The 18,231-nt window shown below is 43.1% G+C and overlaps 1 protein-coding gene across 2 annotated transcripts; it reads left to right on the top strand.

The window, feature by feature from the left end:
- Window positions 1–9,195: 9,195 nt before the first annotated feature.
- Window positions 9,196–17,803, top strand: LOC103356992 (caprin-1-like). Of its 2 annotated transcripts, XM_008281355.1 has the most exons (17): window positions 9,196–9,352; window positions 11,320–11,454; window positions 11,905–11,967; window positions 12,163–12,249; window positions 12,388–12,629; window positions 12,738–12,820; window positions 14,146–14,301; window positions 14,397–14,449; window positions 14,546–14,629; window positions 14,720–14,881; window positions 15,180–15,288; window positions 15,409–15,470; window positions 15,820–15,924; window positions 16,232–16,391; window positions 16,648–16,836; window positions 16,946–17,052; window positions 17,185–17,803. In XM_008281355.1, the coding sequence occupies exons 2-17, from the start codon at window positions 11,320–11,322 to the stop codon at window positions 17,269–17,271; spliced, it is 1,884 nt and encodes a 627-aa protein (XP_008279577.1). In that variant the 5' UTR covers window positions 9,196–9,352; the 3' UTR covers window positions 17,272–17,803. The 2 variants fall into 2 exon arrangements, with proteins under 2 accessions (XP_008279577.1, XP_008279578.1); XM_008281356.1 differs by lacking the exon at window positions 15,820–15,924.
- Window positions 17,804–18,231: the final 428 nt, after the last annotated feature.

Below are 18,231 nucleotides of genomic sequence, written 5' to 3'. Positions count from 1 at the left end.
CTAATCACTGTTCAAGCTCTGCTTGTCTTTGTTTGTTTTGCAGAACAAGCAGCAAACACAAGCGCTTAAGATTGTCCTGCGGAACAAAGAGAAGAGAAAACTCTTGATTGCGCCTTTAAGATCACGATAATTACTTTGTCCTGTGTGCTTCAGCCCCGTAGTGCACTGCAGCAGAATTATGTCAATTGTAATTATGTATGAGATTTTTTTTAATTGTCATTTCAAAGACATTCTCCATGGATGGACATGCTGTCCTCCATGTTTGGGTACATTTCGCTGTGCCTTCTAGTCTGTGCAAGATCGCAGAGGAGATGCACTGAACGCTGCTGAGAATGAAAACCAGGAGGAGGAGGAAGTGCTGTATTTACGCTGTTCATGGTCTTCTCTCTTCGCTGACAGGGGGAAACAAGCCCTGCTGGCTATCTGCATGGCTTGGCCTTATTTCACTGACAGGAGAGTCTGCCTCCCTGAGCCCCTCTCTGTTCCTCCTGTGGCAGCTACAGTGTGTTTAAAACCAGAACCACAGCCCTGTTCCTATCCCCGGGGACCCAGACGTGTACTGCCTGACCTCCAGAGATGTTTATTGATATGAACTGAATGGGCATGATGAGGAAATTTACAGTACGTGTTGCAAGCAAAAGAGTCCTTTTTGCCTGGATTTAAAGAAAGACGACCAGCAGCGAGACAGCAAGTGGCAGTTCATTGTCAGATAAAATCACGCAGTAGGCTGAAGAGAATAATATTACTGAATAAGCAAATAAGAAAATATTTTAAGGACACAAGGGCATGGGACATCAAAGGCCTCAACTTTAGCACAAAATCCAAGCATCGCTGCAGTGTCCTCTTTCCCATGCAGACAGCGAGCTGCAGGAGGGATTCGCCACAGCGTGACACAAGTCAAAGCAAGACAAGCCAAACAGATATCGTGTTTGACCAGGATACAAACGGTTAGCGCGTAGTGAGGCTACTGCAGCATGACTTGCTTATTAGTGTTGTTAGTGCAAGACAACAAGCCCAACAGACGGACTTGTTAACAGATTAGCAGGTCGGAAAGTAGCATTTGTTCCCAATTGCAAAGCACAAGTGGGACGCACAAATTAAATATTATTTCTGCAAAAGGCTCTTTAATGTGGCAAAGTGGCCTACAGTGTGTTTGTGTTGTTATCTGTTTGTTGATTCTCGCTCGTGTTTCTCTGAGAGAAGATGGGTTCATCCTCCTTCATCTGTTTCTGTTTGCTTGTTTTAAGCCAAATACCTTTTGTCGTTGGGTTTAGGAGGCTTAATGAGCAAGAACTGTCGCAGTCCAAATACTCCAAACTCATCACTCATCACGCTGAGAATCATTTTTATTTTTCTTTGCCAAGTTTGCTCAACCAATACAAGTTTGGAAATCCTTGCTCACCATAAATTTCAGATGTAAATTTTGAACGCCAGAGTTAACTCAATCCAAATCGGAGACAGTTACTGCTTACACATGTTGCTCCATAATTGCGAGAATGTTTGCTTCTGAGGTAGCATCGGGGACGGGGGGGAGCTGCCCTTTGAAACCTCTGCTGGGTTACCGGTTTATAACTGTATGTGCGGGATATTTTGCCAAGACTCAATAAACCAAATGAATTTAATGGTTTGACGATGGGAAAGTAGCCAAGCTCAATTTTCTGCGGCCTGTTTTTCTCTACCTGATGTAACCATGAGGCTGCTCCACAATGAATGCACAGTCACACCAGCACCAATAACACTTGATCTGCAGCCTCAACTACATAATGACATGTTGCTCCTCAGATGTCAGTCACACACCGTCTCCCGCCCTCGTTGCTCTTTGTCTGCCTTCCCTCTCCTCAGACTATCAGCTTCTAATGCTGGTAAATAACATATGACATTTATGTTTATATTCCATCTATCTGACTATTACAAAGAAGTAAAAACAGGTTTTTATGTTTTATTCTCAAAAAGAAAGTCACAGAAACCATTTTACTTTGCGTTTTAATTTGTGTCTCACATATGAATTACTTATAAGTTTGTAAATTATTATTGAAATCAGTGATCAGTTATCTCACATTTACAGCTTTAACAGTCTTCGGAAAGTCGGTGGAACGACTGAGTAGCATTAATTTAAAATTTCCATTTGGTGCTGATAAATTTATAATTACCAAAAGTTGCGTCACATAATAAATACCCAGACATTTGCACACTGAGGTTGTTTTCGACGCTAACCTTATTGCCTGGGATTTAAACCCTCGCTGTGAGGACATTAAAATGATGCACACTGTTTCAGTAATGAGGTGGTTGGAAATGTTTCCACAAGATCACTGAAAATGTGGCTTCTTTCTTAACATGCGATTTTATTGAGGCACACGATGCACATGTGCGAGAATATAGCAGCGAAGGATAACTGAAAATTCATTTAGCGCGTACACTCGCACGGCTCAAACACATGACCTTTTGTTCACACGCATGCATGACACAAAGCCCGTTGCATGATTCCAGCGGCTGCTGCGGTGAGCTGGCCGGGCCTCTGGTACTCTTCTTATGGGGACGTCACCGTGTGCGTGCCAGCGTGTGTTTGTCTGTGATGGAGCCTCAACGGTGCTGGTATAAATCTACAGGTTGCGACAGACGCCTGGTGCACAATGTCAAAAGCCTGCCTTCCTTTCAAAGCTCTTCAAGCTCAATCTAGAGTCTGACCCCAGATCATTAGCAGAGCACCTGCCACGTCAGCCCTTCATCAACATCACAGCGCCCACTCGCTCGCCAGCTCCAGACGTGACGGACGCGGAGCTCGACAGAATCGTACACAGCGCTGCAATAGCAGCAAGACAGCAAGACATGGGTGGGGATGACAAACACATAACTTCATGTTATTCCCATCATTTGAAATAGCAATCAAAGCTGATCTAATTAAGCCAGTCTGTACAATTCAGGTCTTCGGGGAGACGCTGACAGGGTCCAGATACTCTCTCTTTCTGCGCACAAGTCGCACCAGAAGCACTGGGGAGTTCTGGGATGCTGGGCGGTCACGACAGAGACTCGGGTTGAGGATGTAAACCAGACGTCAGCGGCTTGTGTGTCCTGATGTTGCATGAATGCTTATCGGAAACAATCATGCGTATATGAGCGCTGTGCACATTCAGTTAAAACAGTTGCGCGTTTGTCATTGTCCAGGTCTGCACTTGTTTGTTTAAGCTCCGACCTGGCACCATGAGCGTGGATTACATTTCTCATTTAGGCACTTTGCCTCCAAGTCAGTCATACAGGCCCTTTCTGTGCAGGTCCTTCCATCTCCCTGCTTCTTCATATTTCACATGTCGTTAAACTGCCTCTATAGACGATCATTTCATCAAGTCTTTAACTCCTCCTGACCCAAGTTATCAGTCTATTCCTGTAAGTAACAGCACCACTGCAGATTTGATGGACTGAATTTCTAGCGTTGCAACACAAACTCAACTTTATCTTCTGTTCAAGGAGGTCTGACATTTTTGTGGCCGTTCACAGTCGGCGGTTGATACCATCTTCACGGTCAGGCTGCATCCAAGAATGTTTCTAGTTTGACTTGCTTGGATGAAACATCACTTTTGTTTTGGTTTTTCTGAGGGGATAGATTTCACTGGAGGTAACAGTGGAAGTCCGAAACTCTTCCACAACTTTGAAATACACAGACCGACTGTGGAAGTTATTTGGCACAGAGCTTAAGTTTAGATTTTCATCCGAATCTCAGCGCAAAGTAAACATGACACAGCACAATGGGCTGAGTTTTAACAAGAAAGAAAGAAGGAGAAAGACTCACAAAGTGTTTTAAAACAGTGCACAGTTTCATATTTCACATCAACTCGTCTCTTGTCATCATCATGTGGATCCACTCAAATCTCACATCAGTCTGACTTTGACCTACTGGCTGTGTGTTTATGTTGTACACATAAAGATGTTATTTACAACAGTCTTTACAAACAGTTGTAAATAAACCCACCTTCAAGTTTAAAGAAAAATAACTAAGAATTTATGATTAAGAATATTCTTCTTTATATGTTTTCTGAGTTATATATCAATAATAATAATAAAATGATCAAATATTAATTATCACATATATAATTAGATTTTATCACTTTTATTTAAGACAAAATTCTTTTCCACAAAATGACTGAAGAAACCTCAGACAGAGATTATAAATCGTAATTGTAAATGAATTGGTTGAATTGTGAAAGTTCTGACATTTTCTACTAATTATGCAGGAGAGCTGTTCAAACTAAAGCCGTGACTGACAGATGTTATTTCAAATCTAGTTTCAGAGGCCGTGAAAAAAGCTGCGAACCTCTGTTGGTGTTTCATCCCCCTCGATGGCTTCCCATGATGCCCCCCGGGCCAAACTCTGTAGGACGGAGGTGCCAGGTCTGCTCTGGTTTCACACTGTCAGATAAGATCAGTTTGTGTGTTGGATTCCTGTCACTGAGCGGACCAGGCCGGCGCTGACCCAGTACGAAGGTTTGCCAACACTAGTCACGCAATACAGAACAGGAAGTCAGAGGTCAGATTTTACCTTTCCTCCACCTTCTCGTTTACTGAGGTCCTCGCAGTGATAGCTGACCGTGTAAAACCAACACGACAAATAGCCTGCGCATGAACTTTCTCATTTTAAAACCTGTAACATTGAAAAGCATGAACAGTTTGTGAAACAGCGCTGCTCCTATTCATTTGTAAAGCAGGCTTTTGAAGCTTCAGTGGTCTTTTGAACCAGACTTTTCATTGAATGAACCAAATTACTGCTGAATTACCCGCTGACACAAATATGCAAGACATATTTCATTCATTATATATTTCATTTAGACTCTGATGTATTTTATATGGTAACCCAAATTCTGGACAAAAACAGTAAACAAAAAAAAAAAGAACAATGATGACTTGTAATTACAGCCGTGGACATCCTACATTCTACCACAACATCTCTTACATGTAAATACCGCTCCGGAAAGACACATTTTTCATAGAAGGACTGACTTGAATAGAAAATATGTTGAACAGCTGTTCATCCAGGCAGCCTCAAAGTGGCTGAGGAGTCATCCAATCATGCACCCTCATTTACACTGATGTAGAATTTATACGTGTGCAGCTTTTGAAATAGTCCAGTAGGAAATAATATTACCTGCTTCAGCTGAGTCTCATTTAACAAGCCTAATATTTTATGTCTTCTATGAACTTCTTCTCTCACAATCCATCTGTTTGGACAGAATCTATTAACTCAGGTCTGACCTTTAATCCAGTTCTTACTGTATTAATATTAATACACACTTTGGGATGTTAACAATGGGACTTGAAATAGGCTAACTGTTGCTGAACTGTGTAATATCCAAAGCAGATGTTCTGAACCAAAGTTCTATATCATTTTCATAACACATCATTTTAACCAGATGTGACATAAATCACGACATGATATCTCTAATATGATATCAGGACAGAGAGTCTGTGTGGCTTTCTGATGCACATCAAGGACGGAAAGAACAGCAAAACATTTAAACAAGAGGAAATTAGGATCATTCCTAATCCACCACACCAGGCTGGTAACCTATAAACAAATATACGGATATTTATTTGTATTCATATTAATAAATGTGTTTCTCTTTAACAGCCATCACACACGTGACCCACCAGCTGCAGACGATGATCATATTTTTATTTACGGCACACATAAATTACCACAATACGTTGTGTTTAGAGAGATGCTAATGCAACACGACTTAGGGCTCTTTGTGTTCTTCGTGTTTTATTTGCTGAAACATGCACAGCTTAATTGTGTTGCATGCACCTGAACGGAATGGCCGCGTTACATGGATCTTCCACAGTACATTAAATTGTTTTACATACGCATAATTGAATCAGATCTGGATATTTGCGGGCCACGTGGTCTTGGAACTCGTATTGTAGCTCCTGATTTTTTATGGGCAAACACTTTGATGCACATACAGGTCACAGGCTTGCATCTTTCTCAAACAACAGTTAGCATCTTGTTCATCTTTTGGTCACCATGAATGTCAAAAGATGCATCATGACGTTCACTCATAAGGTCTATGACACAGTCAGGGAAATATTGGTGTTAGTTTCTCATATATGTTGTGAAAGACTCACACAGTGGGTACAAAATAAATGACAGAGAGCTAATCGACGCCACTCAGAGGCAAAAGGTCCAGTCCCAGAGCAGCCTATAGGGCATATGGATGAATCTCTGTGGTGATTTCTAGCAGGATCATCCTGCTCCTCTCAAGCTGCTCTGTCACCCTGTGAATTACAACTTTCAACTCAAGACCACAGCCCTGCAGAGAAAAAGCTTTGCAAACAGTATCACAGCAACTCTCTGTGGGCACAGGACATCACAACTCATTCACCATGTCTGAAAACACCCACATCACCAAAAGCATCGCTGGCATGATCTTGTAGATGCAGCACAGTGTGCTCGGTTTTAAAATTAGATCGACTGGGGATTCAAACAATCAGAGTTTTTCCCTAAAGGACTGCATTGTAAACTAATCCACCTTTGAACCAGACTCCAAAATCGAACCTCAGTCGCTTGGATCGCAAATTGCATGATGGTGAATAAAATTCTCGGCCTGTAATAATGATAATGATGGCAGTTAAGCGGAGATGCTTGTAATCTGTCTGTAACACATGTGGCTCATGAATTATTAATGTTGCCCAACTAATTGAAGAGAGGCTGCGAGTGGAAGCAAAAAATCAAATTTTCCCCAAAAACAAAAGCCTCAAAACCGCCAAGACCCTGAGTTCACCTTAGTGAGATTTATATCTATCTATCAGGAGAGAAAAACTCTCCGTAGGCTATGAACGAAAACATATAAAGATTTGAAAAGGGAGAGTAGAAATAGGGAAGTGGGGAGCCAGAGGGTTTGCAGATGAATATGTGCGCTTGTCTGGACTCCACTACAAGTGGTGTGGGGCCAAAGTGTTTCTGGGGCTCCTGTGGTTTTTCAGCCAATAAATCCTCTGCACATATTTAATCCAGTCAGATGTGCTGCAGGAGAGGGGCACTGAAGGATGTACGGCCATTATTCAGCAACCCACATCAGAGGAAGGAGCTAAGGATCTGACATCCACTCTTCACTATATATACTCACTATATATGCGTGTGTTATCGACACACACAGCACAGGACAGAGAGCCAGACACGGGGATTATAAAGGAGGTGTGAAACCTAGACATGAAAACAAAATTCAGAATTTTAAAGAAAACGTTCGCTATTTTATTTTATTGATTTTTACAATATAACGGCAAACTGTGAGACAACTGAGCTTTCTCTGAAGATAATGTTTCTGAATCCTCCACTATATATATGTCCATAATGGGACAAACCATCAGGATGATACTACAGATAATAGAGTGGCTGGATCAGCTGCTGAAGACTACATAACTACAAACGTTTGCTAATCAGCCGTTCATTCTCATCTGAAAGCAGCCATTTTTTTTTTTGTATTAGGTTTTCATTTGGCTCGTATAAACACTGATGGTCCTGATCTTTACACATGAGTATTAAATCCACACTACCACGGTTAGTACAGGCCCACATGTGCACTGGATTGTGTTTGGGTTTGCTGCAGTCTGACTGACACTTAAAAACTGACAAAACGTCTGTTCTTTGATATTTCACGTGTTGCTTTAAGTTCTTTCATTTCAACACTTGTTACGAGTGTCCACGCCCCCGCAAGGGTGCCAATTATCTGTATCCATGCATCAGTGAAAACTACTAAAAAGACAGAGAGAAAACTATTTATTTAACATTTCTTCTCCATTGTGGTAATGGAGACACATTAGAGGACCATCTGAGACAGCAGCCACAGAAGTCTAAGTGGGATTCCCAGCAGTGTCTGGGACACATACGCCATCTTATGGTCATCTGCTGCTATTGCGTGCATTTGTCTCCTCACATGTGTCCCATTCATCCATTTCATCAGTTTTCCACAGCAGTGGTCTATTTTTGCTCAGAGGAGTGACCTCACATCCACACCAGGGGACCTTCTTTCTTTCTTTCTCTCTAAACCCAGTTTGCATCCTGTAATTTTCCAGAGCACTTCAAAATGAAACACACCAACACCAGTGAGCAGGCTAACAATCAGTGCTGAGAGCTGCTATTGAGGTCTCTGAGATCATGCCCTCTGCAATATTTCTGAATGTCTGGGCATTTTGAAAACCTGCAGAAAGACAAACATTTTGCAGACTGAAAAGAAATATTTCATGGACGAGTGAGTCTTGTATTTTAGATTGAATGTGTTTACGTTTAACTAAAGCTTTAGATCAATTAGAGGAGCAAAAATATTAAAATATATGACGGCTTAACAAAACTAGTATTACTGAAGGCTTTGAAACAGTATTTAGGCCATTGTAGTGGGAAATAATTTATTTTCATGTTAGGTTCAGGTGCAGGACGACCTCACTGTTTCTAAATGTATGAATTTATGAGACATAAATTTGGAATTTGCATGTGCCATTGAGAACTATCCACCATCTCCACCCCTTAATCCTCACTAGGGTCATGGGGGGCGGAGTCTATCCCAGCTGACTCAGGGTGAAGGCAGGTTCACCTGGACAGGTAACCAGTCTATCACAGGGCTACACTTAGAGACAGACAACCAAGCACACTCACATTCACACCTACGGACAATTTACAATCACCAATTAACCTCAGCATGTTTGTGGACTGTGGGAGGAAGCCGGAGAACCCGGAGAGAACCCACGCTGCACGGGGAGAACATGGAGACTCCCACTGGGAACTACATAAACCTAATTCAGTTTTATTTATATAGCACCAATTCACAACACGTGTCACGGTTAGGTGACTTTACAAAATTACAGAAACACATCCAGACAGTTCCCTTTGAGGAAAGTGTTTGGTAAAATAAGACACTAATAACAATTACATATTTAACATGATTTGACATTTTGATAGTTTCAATAAATTGTTAGGTGCAAGTAACATAAAGAAAATGTACAGATGGTCCATTGAAATCTGAAAGTGCACCACATCATGAGTCTCTTGAAAGATTATGATGTTTGCAGCTGAAACTACAAAACTAATTTACGGGGTGCAGCACACCTGGACCCAGCAGCAGGATTGTGTTTCCTCAGGCCATGTTTAAAAAGTGCTGATTTACGGTCAGGCGGTGTGGAGGCCAGCGCCGGGGTCCTGGTAGCCGCTACCGTTAGCTCAGCAGCAGCTAGTCAGCCATTGGCCGGTGAGAGCCTGAGCATCCTTCTAGAAAAACACCACTTAAAGTAAAACACACGGACTGCACTAGGCGCTGCTCAGCTCACGTTAAACACGACAGAGGCAATCTCTTTGAAGACAAAGAGTATAAAGGTAAGGGCTTCGTGCCGCCACCGTCACATTTGCTGCTGTTTAGCCTGAATTTGTTGAACAAATCGTCTCGAGTCATGTCTCCTCGAGCCGACTGCCCGAAAACGAGTTGTCGCGTCGCCCCGAGTCGCTCTTTGTTTTTCACAGTTAACGCTAAACGTCGACGGTCTTTCATATGAACCGATAAGAACTGATTGAACGGCCGGTTTTCACTGACATCCGGTGAACTCCGGGCATTAGCCGCCTGTCGTTACCGCGGCCAGCTAACAATGGGACGCGGAGATTAGGAGCGTCGTACGGCGCTTATTAATGTGATTTGGTGCAGCTAGCTAACGTTAACGCTGCATCGGCGGACGACTGTGTCGGCAGCGACGGCAGAAAGAGCCGTTTACAGCGTTTCGTGACTTGGCCTCAGTTACATCTTGCTAGCATCTGTCAGGGAGGTTAGCCGGTGTCTCCAAGGGGAGCTAACGTCCAGGATTCCAACTTTGAATAGAAGGCCGACATTTTAATGTGTGTTAACTTCCTCTGACTGATTCAGTGCAGCGTCCTCAAACCAGAGTGAACACGTTTCTAGCGTTAACCAACAAGTTAGCCACCAACATCAGGCTCAGGTTAACCATAATCGGGTTAATTAGTTCCAGGGCTGCCAAGAAACGACTATTTAGCCGATTAACCGATTAATCTAAAAGAAAACTCTTCCTTCAAAGAAAGCAAAAAATGACCAGTTGATTTGGTTTCACTTTATTTATATTCAATTTCATTTATATTTCGACATATTGTGTGTCATTGTATGATGTACCCTGGTAGTACTTTAGGTTTACACGTTAAAGTGCAAAACTATACGGTTGAACTGGAAACTTCAACATGATAAAGATAAATAAAAAGAGGGCTAAGCCTTCAGGTTGGCAGAGCAACTCTAAATAAATCCAAGGTTCTATCAAAACCCTAAATCAAGTCAAATAGCACAGACCAGCACAAGCGGCTCCTTTTCTCCTGACTTTGGTTGTAGCTTCCAACTTTAGGAAATTATTGACAAATTCGCTGCACAGCAGTTTACTATGACTGCTGGACGGGTTGTTGTAAAGTCAGGGTTCAGTGATGCAGAGCAGCAGCTTCAAAGTGACTGTCTGGTTAACAAGTAGCTTCTCCATCACTGTTTCGTTTAGCAGACGCTTTTATCCAAAGCGACGTACATCACAGAGCTGCCATGCAAGGTGCTGCCTGCCATCAGGAGCAACTTCAGGTTCAGCGTCTTGCCCAAGGACACGTCGAATGTGGAGGGGATCGAACTGCCAACCTTGTGATTAGGACAACCCGCTCTTCCACCTGAGCCACAGCCGCCTGCTAAAATAGTGAATGAGTACAGCTTTGTTGGCATTCGATTGCATTAAAATACTGCGAGCAGGAGAGGAGCAGTCAGTTGTGCTGTGCTGCTGTGGTATGCCATTAAAGTCTGGCACAGTTTACAAACTCTCTTTTGGTTCTGTGATAGTCTGAATTACTCCCATACTCTCAAAGCCTTGGATCTTTGGACCCTGCCGCTGCCATTATTGTCCCAACTGGCTGCAGCTAGCCGATGACTGGAACCATGACATTCATTATAGCGGATAAAGTCTGAAGTAACACCCACCCAACTCAAATTATTCATCTCATTTTAAGCATCAACCTCATCGATTATGGCGACTAATGACGGCAGCCCTAATTACTTCCCTAGTAGAAGATTAGCTGGCTGGCCCGGTGTGATGGGATGGAGTTCAGGTTCAGTATCCTGATGTTAAGTTGGTGAAGCAAAGCAAGCTGCGTTCAAGACCTAGCTACTAACATTACATAAGAGGAATATTCTGGGTAATCTCAGCATCAAATCTGTTCATCTGAATCCTCAGCTCATCCACACATTTAGTTGTTTTCTTTTATTCAGACATTGAAATGTAATCTTTTAATGTCTGTAATGCATTTCTCCCCCAAAGATGCCTTCAGCGACAGTTGGCAACAATGCTCTCCAGGCTGCCATCCCAGACCTGGGAAATGGAAGTCAGTCTGAGGCCATGAAGCAGATTCTTGGTGTGATGGACAAGAAGGTCCGCAATATGGAAAAGAAAAAGGTACCTGAAACTCCTTAAAAATTAAAATGTGTTGTCGCTCCTTTCTTTTTGTTTGTGAGAGTCTTTGTTGTGTGTGTTGTGGTGGACTTTTGTCACCATGTCGATGTGTCACAGCTGCCACACTTACTGATTTTGGAGATTGCAGGTGATGGAATCTGTTTTGAAGATAATAAAGAGAATTAAAAGTGGTTTAACGAGGCGCAGTCTTCCAGTGTTGTGCATGTTCTGGGTCATTATGCAAGCAAGACATAGTCAAAAAACTGTTTTCATTTCACTTAAACGAGACTTTGTCCCCATTTGTTCCACACGATGGATAGCAGCAGCTTGTACCATCCTCGGTTTTGGTAATAATATGTCCTAACTTTTGCCTGTAAACTATGGCTCTTTTCTGATTTTATCCATCCTAACGTCTTCAGCCACTAATAATGCATGTTTTTAATGTTCTCACAGTCCAAACTGGATGACTATCAGGCAAAGAAGAATAAGGGAGAAAGACTGAATCAGGATCAGCTGGTAAGATAAGAAAATCACTGCTTCGTTTGCTGTGGTTCAAGTGCAGTGAAGATTAAATTTAAAAATGTATTTTTCTGTATTACAACCACATCACTGTTTTCTATCAATCACTGCCCATGTTTTGTTAGAAGAAGTTTTTAAATTCTTTTTTTACGGTACACAAATCTCATCATTCTTTCCATGATGCGCCTACAGGAGGCGTTGTCGAAGTATCAAGAGATCACCAACAACCTGGAGTTTGCTCGAGAACTGCAGAAGAACTTCCTGGCGTTGGGCCAAGAGGTGGGTCCAGACTTTTAAACTGCTCATAACTCTAAAAGCAAATTCTACATTGAGAGATATCGCTCAGACGCACCACATGCTGATAAAATACCCCAGAAATCACTGATTACTGGCTGCTTAACACATCTGCATGTTCAGATTCAAAAGGCGGTGAAGAAATCTGCGAGGCGGGAACAGCTGCAGCGGGAGGAGACCGAACAACGGCGGCTGAAGACGGTTTTGGAGCTTCAGTACTTACTGGACCAGTTGGGAGAGGACAGTGTCAGGCAGGAGCTTAAACGGCCCGACGCCACCGGTTCCCCTTTGCTCACCGACGCTGACCTCAAATCTCTCGATGAGTTTTACAAATTGGTGGGACCTGATAGGAACTATGACGTCAGGTAAGAGGGCATCTGTGACCTTCAGTGGCACAAATATTGTAGTCGGAGGGCAAACAATATATGACTACACTGTAGATTCACCGTGCTGTGTGATTTTTTTTTTTTTAGGTTGACTGACCAATATGAAGAGGCCTCACTACACTTGTGGGAGCTGCTTGAGGGCCGAGACAAGGCTGTGGCAGGGTCCACGTGTAAGTCATGGCTGTACATCACACACACACACCGTTCGTATTCATTGTTGTGGAACTTGCTTGTAAAATAGGGATGGTTTAAGAAATAGTGCCGTGAATTATCATTTTGTTTTAAGTGCAGTAAATAGAAGGGGACACACTTGTGCACAGCGTTTTCACCAGGACTGTACGACCGAGCAAAACTGGTCAAGTAAGGGGGTATGTTGAGCCTAAAACTGTAGTTTTTAGTCTGAGGAAGGTGGATCTCTTTTAACTTGGTTAGACTTGATCCGCAGGCGTTTTCTTTAGAGTTTTGGATTTAAATGAGCTGTGAGAAGCGTCTCCTTTTCACTCATGTGTTTACTGACGATTATGTGTGATACGGAGTCTCAGCTGAGGAAATACGTTACGTCTGCAAACCTGTCATGTTGTGCGTCAGTAATATCACTAAATGAAACCAGACTGTATGCGTTGCCGTGGAAAACCTACAAGTGTTCAGTCGGTGATGTAGAAAATGCCTAAATATGTTTTTTATATTTGATCCTGATTTGCTCCCAAGTCCATTTTTGCAGCAGCTAATAAAACACAGATTAGAGAATGTTTGTATTTATTACAGACAATGTTCAATCACTTATAATAATCATTTTACTTTGATATGGCCAAAAGTTAAAGCGATATCCTGCATCGTGGGACAGTGTGAGACCAAAATGAACTTCAATACATTATCATGTTTAAATATATAAACATCAAAGTTTAGCTGCTCTAATATGCAGCCGTCTGTTTTGAAAGACTCGCTGCATTGATCGGTAAAACATATATATTAACACACAATTAACAGGTCCTCTCTTGTGCTGCTTGCACTAGCAGTGCTGTTAAATGTCAGAGTGTTTTATGTTCCTGATAGCTCCACAATAAAACAACTTGCTGAATGCAGGAGGCAGCAGAGCATCGGTCCATTTTGTGCAGAAGAGGAGCGACACCGAGTCAGAAGCAGGAAGCCTGAGTTAACAAGAAAGCTGCTAAGAACCGTTGTGATACCCGTGATCGCTGACTGGGTTTTGTTGAGCCAGTTTGCACAGTTTGCTATGTCCAACTGGCTTCGTTGTCCAGCCCTCGGGCCTCTGTAGGGCCTCGTCACTTGTTCTTCTTGTGGCTGAACATAGTTCTTTATGACTGTGGCTTTATGTTTTGTACTGCCGTCTCAGTCCACAGAGAAAAGCTGGGGGCAGATCAGATGCTTCACTCGTGGTTTTGCGTGATGGAGACAATCGGAGCATCTGAGGTGTTAAAACGAGTGCTGTGTCATTAACAATGCTTTTGTTCTCTGGCTCGTGTCTCTGTTCCAGACAAGGCGCTGAAGGACATCCTGGACAAAGTGCTGCTGAGTGGCTACTTTGACAGAGCACAAGCTCACCAGAACGGGACCTGTGAGGTGGAGGAGGAGCAAGAGGAGCCGACTGTGGTGGCTGAGTCCAAACCTGGGGAGCAGCCATCAGAACCTGGTAGCTACATACAAACACCTTGGCAGATAAATGCATGATTTTTTTTTTTTTTTTCTCTGAAAGAACACGTCGTCACATTTTCTTCTCGTCTCCAGAAGGATTAACAAACGAGAAATACACAGAGCCCATTAAAGTGGAAACCACAGAGGTGAGACTTCTGCTTCAGAATTCATACGGATCAGCACTTTCCTGTTTAGTTCTGGTTGTTGTTAACACACGTTTGCTATGGTGTCTTCTGTTACAGTTTGTAAACAGACAGTTCATTCCAGAAACTACGTACAGTAGTCCAGACAAAGACCAAGTGGAGGAGTGGACCGTGGAGGCTCAGGTGGGCTCCACTGCTGCACCACCACGACCACCCAACGTATTCCTGAGTTCCTTGTGTCTGATTGTGCTCTCATGTGTCTGTGTGGAATAGATGGTGAACTCCCTCCAGCACCAGCCTCCTGCTCAGCTGGCTCCAGAACCAACCGTTGCTGTGACCCAAGTCGCTCCCGCTCCTGCCCCCGACCCAGTGGTCAGAAAGCAGGCAGTACAAGACCTCATGGCCCAGATGCAGGGGACGTACAACTTCATGCAGGTGAGAAGGTTCAGCATTTAGTGTAGCGTCTGATTATTATAGGTGGACACCAGATAAACATGTTTACTAACCTGAAAATCAACAGTAATTTAAAAAATGATATAAAATAAGGTTAAAAAAAATAATTTAAATACAAAAAGATAAGTGCAATAAGATCAGGATACGCCCACGGAAAAACGGATTTTAATAGAAAAGCTTTTTTGCTGCCAGAGACTGATCCCAGATTCTTTAGTTCCTGTGCTCCTGTAAATCTGATCCATGACCCAGCAATATGTTTGCTCTTGTTTGGCTGTGATAGGACTCCATGTTGGAGTTTGACGGCCAGGCTCTGGACCCAGCCATCGTGTCGGCCCAGCCCATGAAGCCGGTGCAGACTGTTGACCTGCAGCAGATGGGAGCCCCTTCAAGTGTGTGCCAGTTGGTTTACTCTGAACAGATCATGTCGTCTCCGGTCACTACGCTCTGGATAAATTATCTGAAATACATCAATAAGCAACGTTGTTCTGTTTTTGTTCTCTTCTCAACAGTCCACTCAGAGTCCAGACTTCCTCAAGCATCTACAGTGTCTGGACCACAGGAATCCTCACAAGTGAGTAGAGTGGAAGCACAACAGGAAACGGTTCAGGACGCAGGGTTCTGTTGAGTTGGTAAAAGGTTGTGCAGCCGTTCAATAAAGTCGTACAGATATTGCTTATTTAATGATCACATTTAATCCTCATAGAAGAGTTTTAAAGCGATGCTTTCCTACATGTCCTGATGTCATCTGCTATGTGTAACCCAGGTGTTTGATTCGTCTGAACGTTAGCAGATAGAGGGTAGCTGTAAGGAGGGAAAAATGCCACCTTTCCTGCTGATCTCTCCACGTTCCTTGTTTCCTTGCCTTCCACGTTCCTTCCTCCTTACCTACTCAGACCTTAACATCTCTGTCATCTGAACAGTCTCCCGCCCCAAGTTCCCTGTCCTCTGCCTTCCCACCTGTCTCCAAACCCACCCACACTGGAGGCATCAATGTCAACGCAGCACCTTTCCAGTCAGTGCAAGCGGTACGCTTTCTATCTGGGTCCATTTGAACAATGCAGTGGTGAACATGTTTGAGCGTAGTAAGTTCTGTCGGACGCTGTCAGTTTCAACACGTGTACAAGCTAAGAGTTAGCAACGCAAATCAGATATCCAAGGCCAGATAACATGTTGTGTTAGTGTGAGCAGAACCGGGTCGCCTGTTGGTGCACCTTTTAAACAGGTACCAGTTGAACATTTCCCAGTCGTTATACATGCAGCTTTCCAGGCCCTGACAGAAGTTGTTATGTTGGGACAAACTGAAATAGAGAAAATCTTTCCTTTCCCTTTCAGGTATTTAATTTGAATGCACCTGTACCTCCAGCCACTGATGGCCAAGCAGACCCCCTGAAGCAGCCCAGCCAGTTCCCTGGTGGGTATGGACAGGGCTTCAGCAGCCAGGCAGAGAATACCGTCGAGCAGCCGGACATCCCACAGGAGAGATTACAGTCAGGTGAGGCTACACCTGAGGGAACACTCACAGAAATGTTTGAAATGTTGTGTTTATTAGTGAACCCTGAAGCCCTTAAGAGTGTGGAGGTGAGGGGGGGATTTAAGAGGCTCTGAAGCTTCACCTTCACCTTTCCATCAAGCAAAAAAAAAAAAAAAAAGCAACTTTGTCAGCTTGCATTCATTCATTTGTTGTGTTAAAACAGAACTACATCAGTAACAAACCACTAGTGCATCACAGACGTCTCTCTTCTGTCCAGTTGTTGGTGGATTCCAGCCCCAAGACCAGGTCATGCCCTCAGCAGGAGGCCATGAAGACCCCTCTCCAGGCGCAGGCTTTGGGCAGCCTGGCCAGTCATTTTACAACGCCAGGGCTGTGCCCAGGGGGGGACCCAGGAACGCTCGTGGCATGATGAACGGATATCGGGGCTCCTCTAACGGATTCAGAGGTACAAGCATCAAACTATATCTGACAGAGATGCAGTAATTATGTGTCCTTATTTTTCATTTTAATCCCACATTGGCTGTTGAACTTACTGTTAATTCATGTGTGACCAGGCGGATATGAAGGCTATCGCCCTCCTTTCTCAAATGCTCCCAGCAGTGGTTATGGTCAGACCCAGTTCAACACGTCTCGGGACTATTCCAACAGCACCTACCAGCGGGTAAGAGTTTATGCACCAACAAGCCAGTATAACATATAACATATAACTTTATCCTGCTAGTCATGTGTTGGCTTTGCATTGTCACATTTGTAAGATGGATCATTTTTATAAACTTGTTCTTCTTTCTCCCAGGATGGATATCAGCAAGGCTACAAACGAGGAGCTGCCCAAGGACCCCGAGGGTTGTCTCGAGGTAACGCTCAAGCGATGCGATCCTAAAGGATCCTGAGGACCGTCAAGTTGCGCCACGTTGAACATTCAGGATTTTTGAATGTGTTTGTCCCAGCTCACTTTTATAACAATGTTTTTGTTTCTCATTGGTAATCTTATTTTTTTAACTCCTAGCCTACTTATCAGTCGGCCTGCTTTGGTCTGTCTAGATCCTCTTAACGTTTTAACACAAAATGCTGAACTTCACCACATGTAGGATTATCAGCAAGTCTGTGTGATATACAACAACAAATAGATATTCCTGTAAACTTGAAAGATTTCATTAATTTATTTTTTGTACAAAATAAATGCAAAAAATACCCTACCACTGTCGATCTGATTCCATGAAAATGATTTTTCTTTTGCCCTGTGCTGTCAGCCACTTTTTCTTTTTGATCTTTTAATTTTCATAAAAGCATTTAATGTTTTTTTTTTTTTTTCTTTTTTTTTAAACCCACTGTCACCTCTTGCGCCATCACCTCTTTGTACACTGATGTTATTGGTTGAGACTGTTTCAATAAAGTTGTGTCCTATTACCTTCTGTTCATGTCGCTCTCTGACGTGTTGATTCTGTGTGGTTCCATACATCATGTTGCTTCTGTTCAGTTGGTGAGTACTGGTGGTGGTTTGGTGAGTCACTGACCAGACAAACCTACAGCAGTCTGAGCACCAGGAGTCACTGAGCCACATGTAGAGTAGAAACCACAAGTTTACATCCACCGTATAAAAAGACATGAAACCTTTTTACTACTTCCTTTAAAGTCAGAAGTTTACATCCACGAAGATGCCTTCAAACTATTTGGGAAAGCCCAGATGATGATGTCATGGCTTTGGAAGCTTTTGATTGGTTAATTGGCAACATTTGAGTTAACTGGAGGCACACCTGTGGTTCTGTGTCCAGAGATGAAGTGCTCTGGTTGAAATGTGCGCATCATCCCCAGAACAGAAACTAAAGACCTTATGAAGATG

Source organism: Stegastes partitus, unplaced genomic scaffold (genome assembly GCF_000690725.1).
Source record: "Stegastes partitus isolate 25-593 unplaced genomic scaffold, Stegastes_partitus-1.0.2 Scaffold232, whole genome shotgun sequence".
Taxonomy (NCBI): Eukaryota; Metazoa; Chordata; class Actinopteri; family Pomacentridae; genus Stegastes; species Stegastes partitus.
Note: the sequence above shows the minus strand (reverse complement) of the source record. Positions and strands in the feature narration are given on the sequence as shown.

Coding starts and splice junctions, on each gene's coding strand:
- LOC103356992 (XM_008281355.1), top strand. CDS start 11,320: ATGCCTTCAGCGACAGTTGGCAACAATGCTCTCCAGGCTGCCATCCCA. Junction 15,471..15,819: donor GACCACAGGAATCCTCACAA/GTGAGTAGAGTG, acceptor TCATCTGAACAG/TCTCCCGCCCCAAGTTCCCT. Junction 15,925..16,231: donor CTTTCCAGTCAGTGCAAGCG/GTACGCTTTCTA, acceptor TTTCCCTTTCAG/GTATTTAATTTGAATGCACC.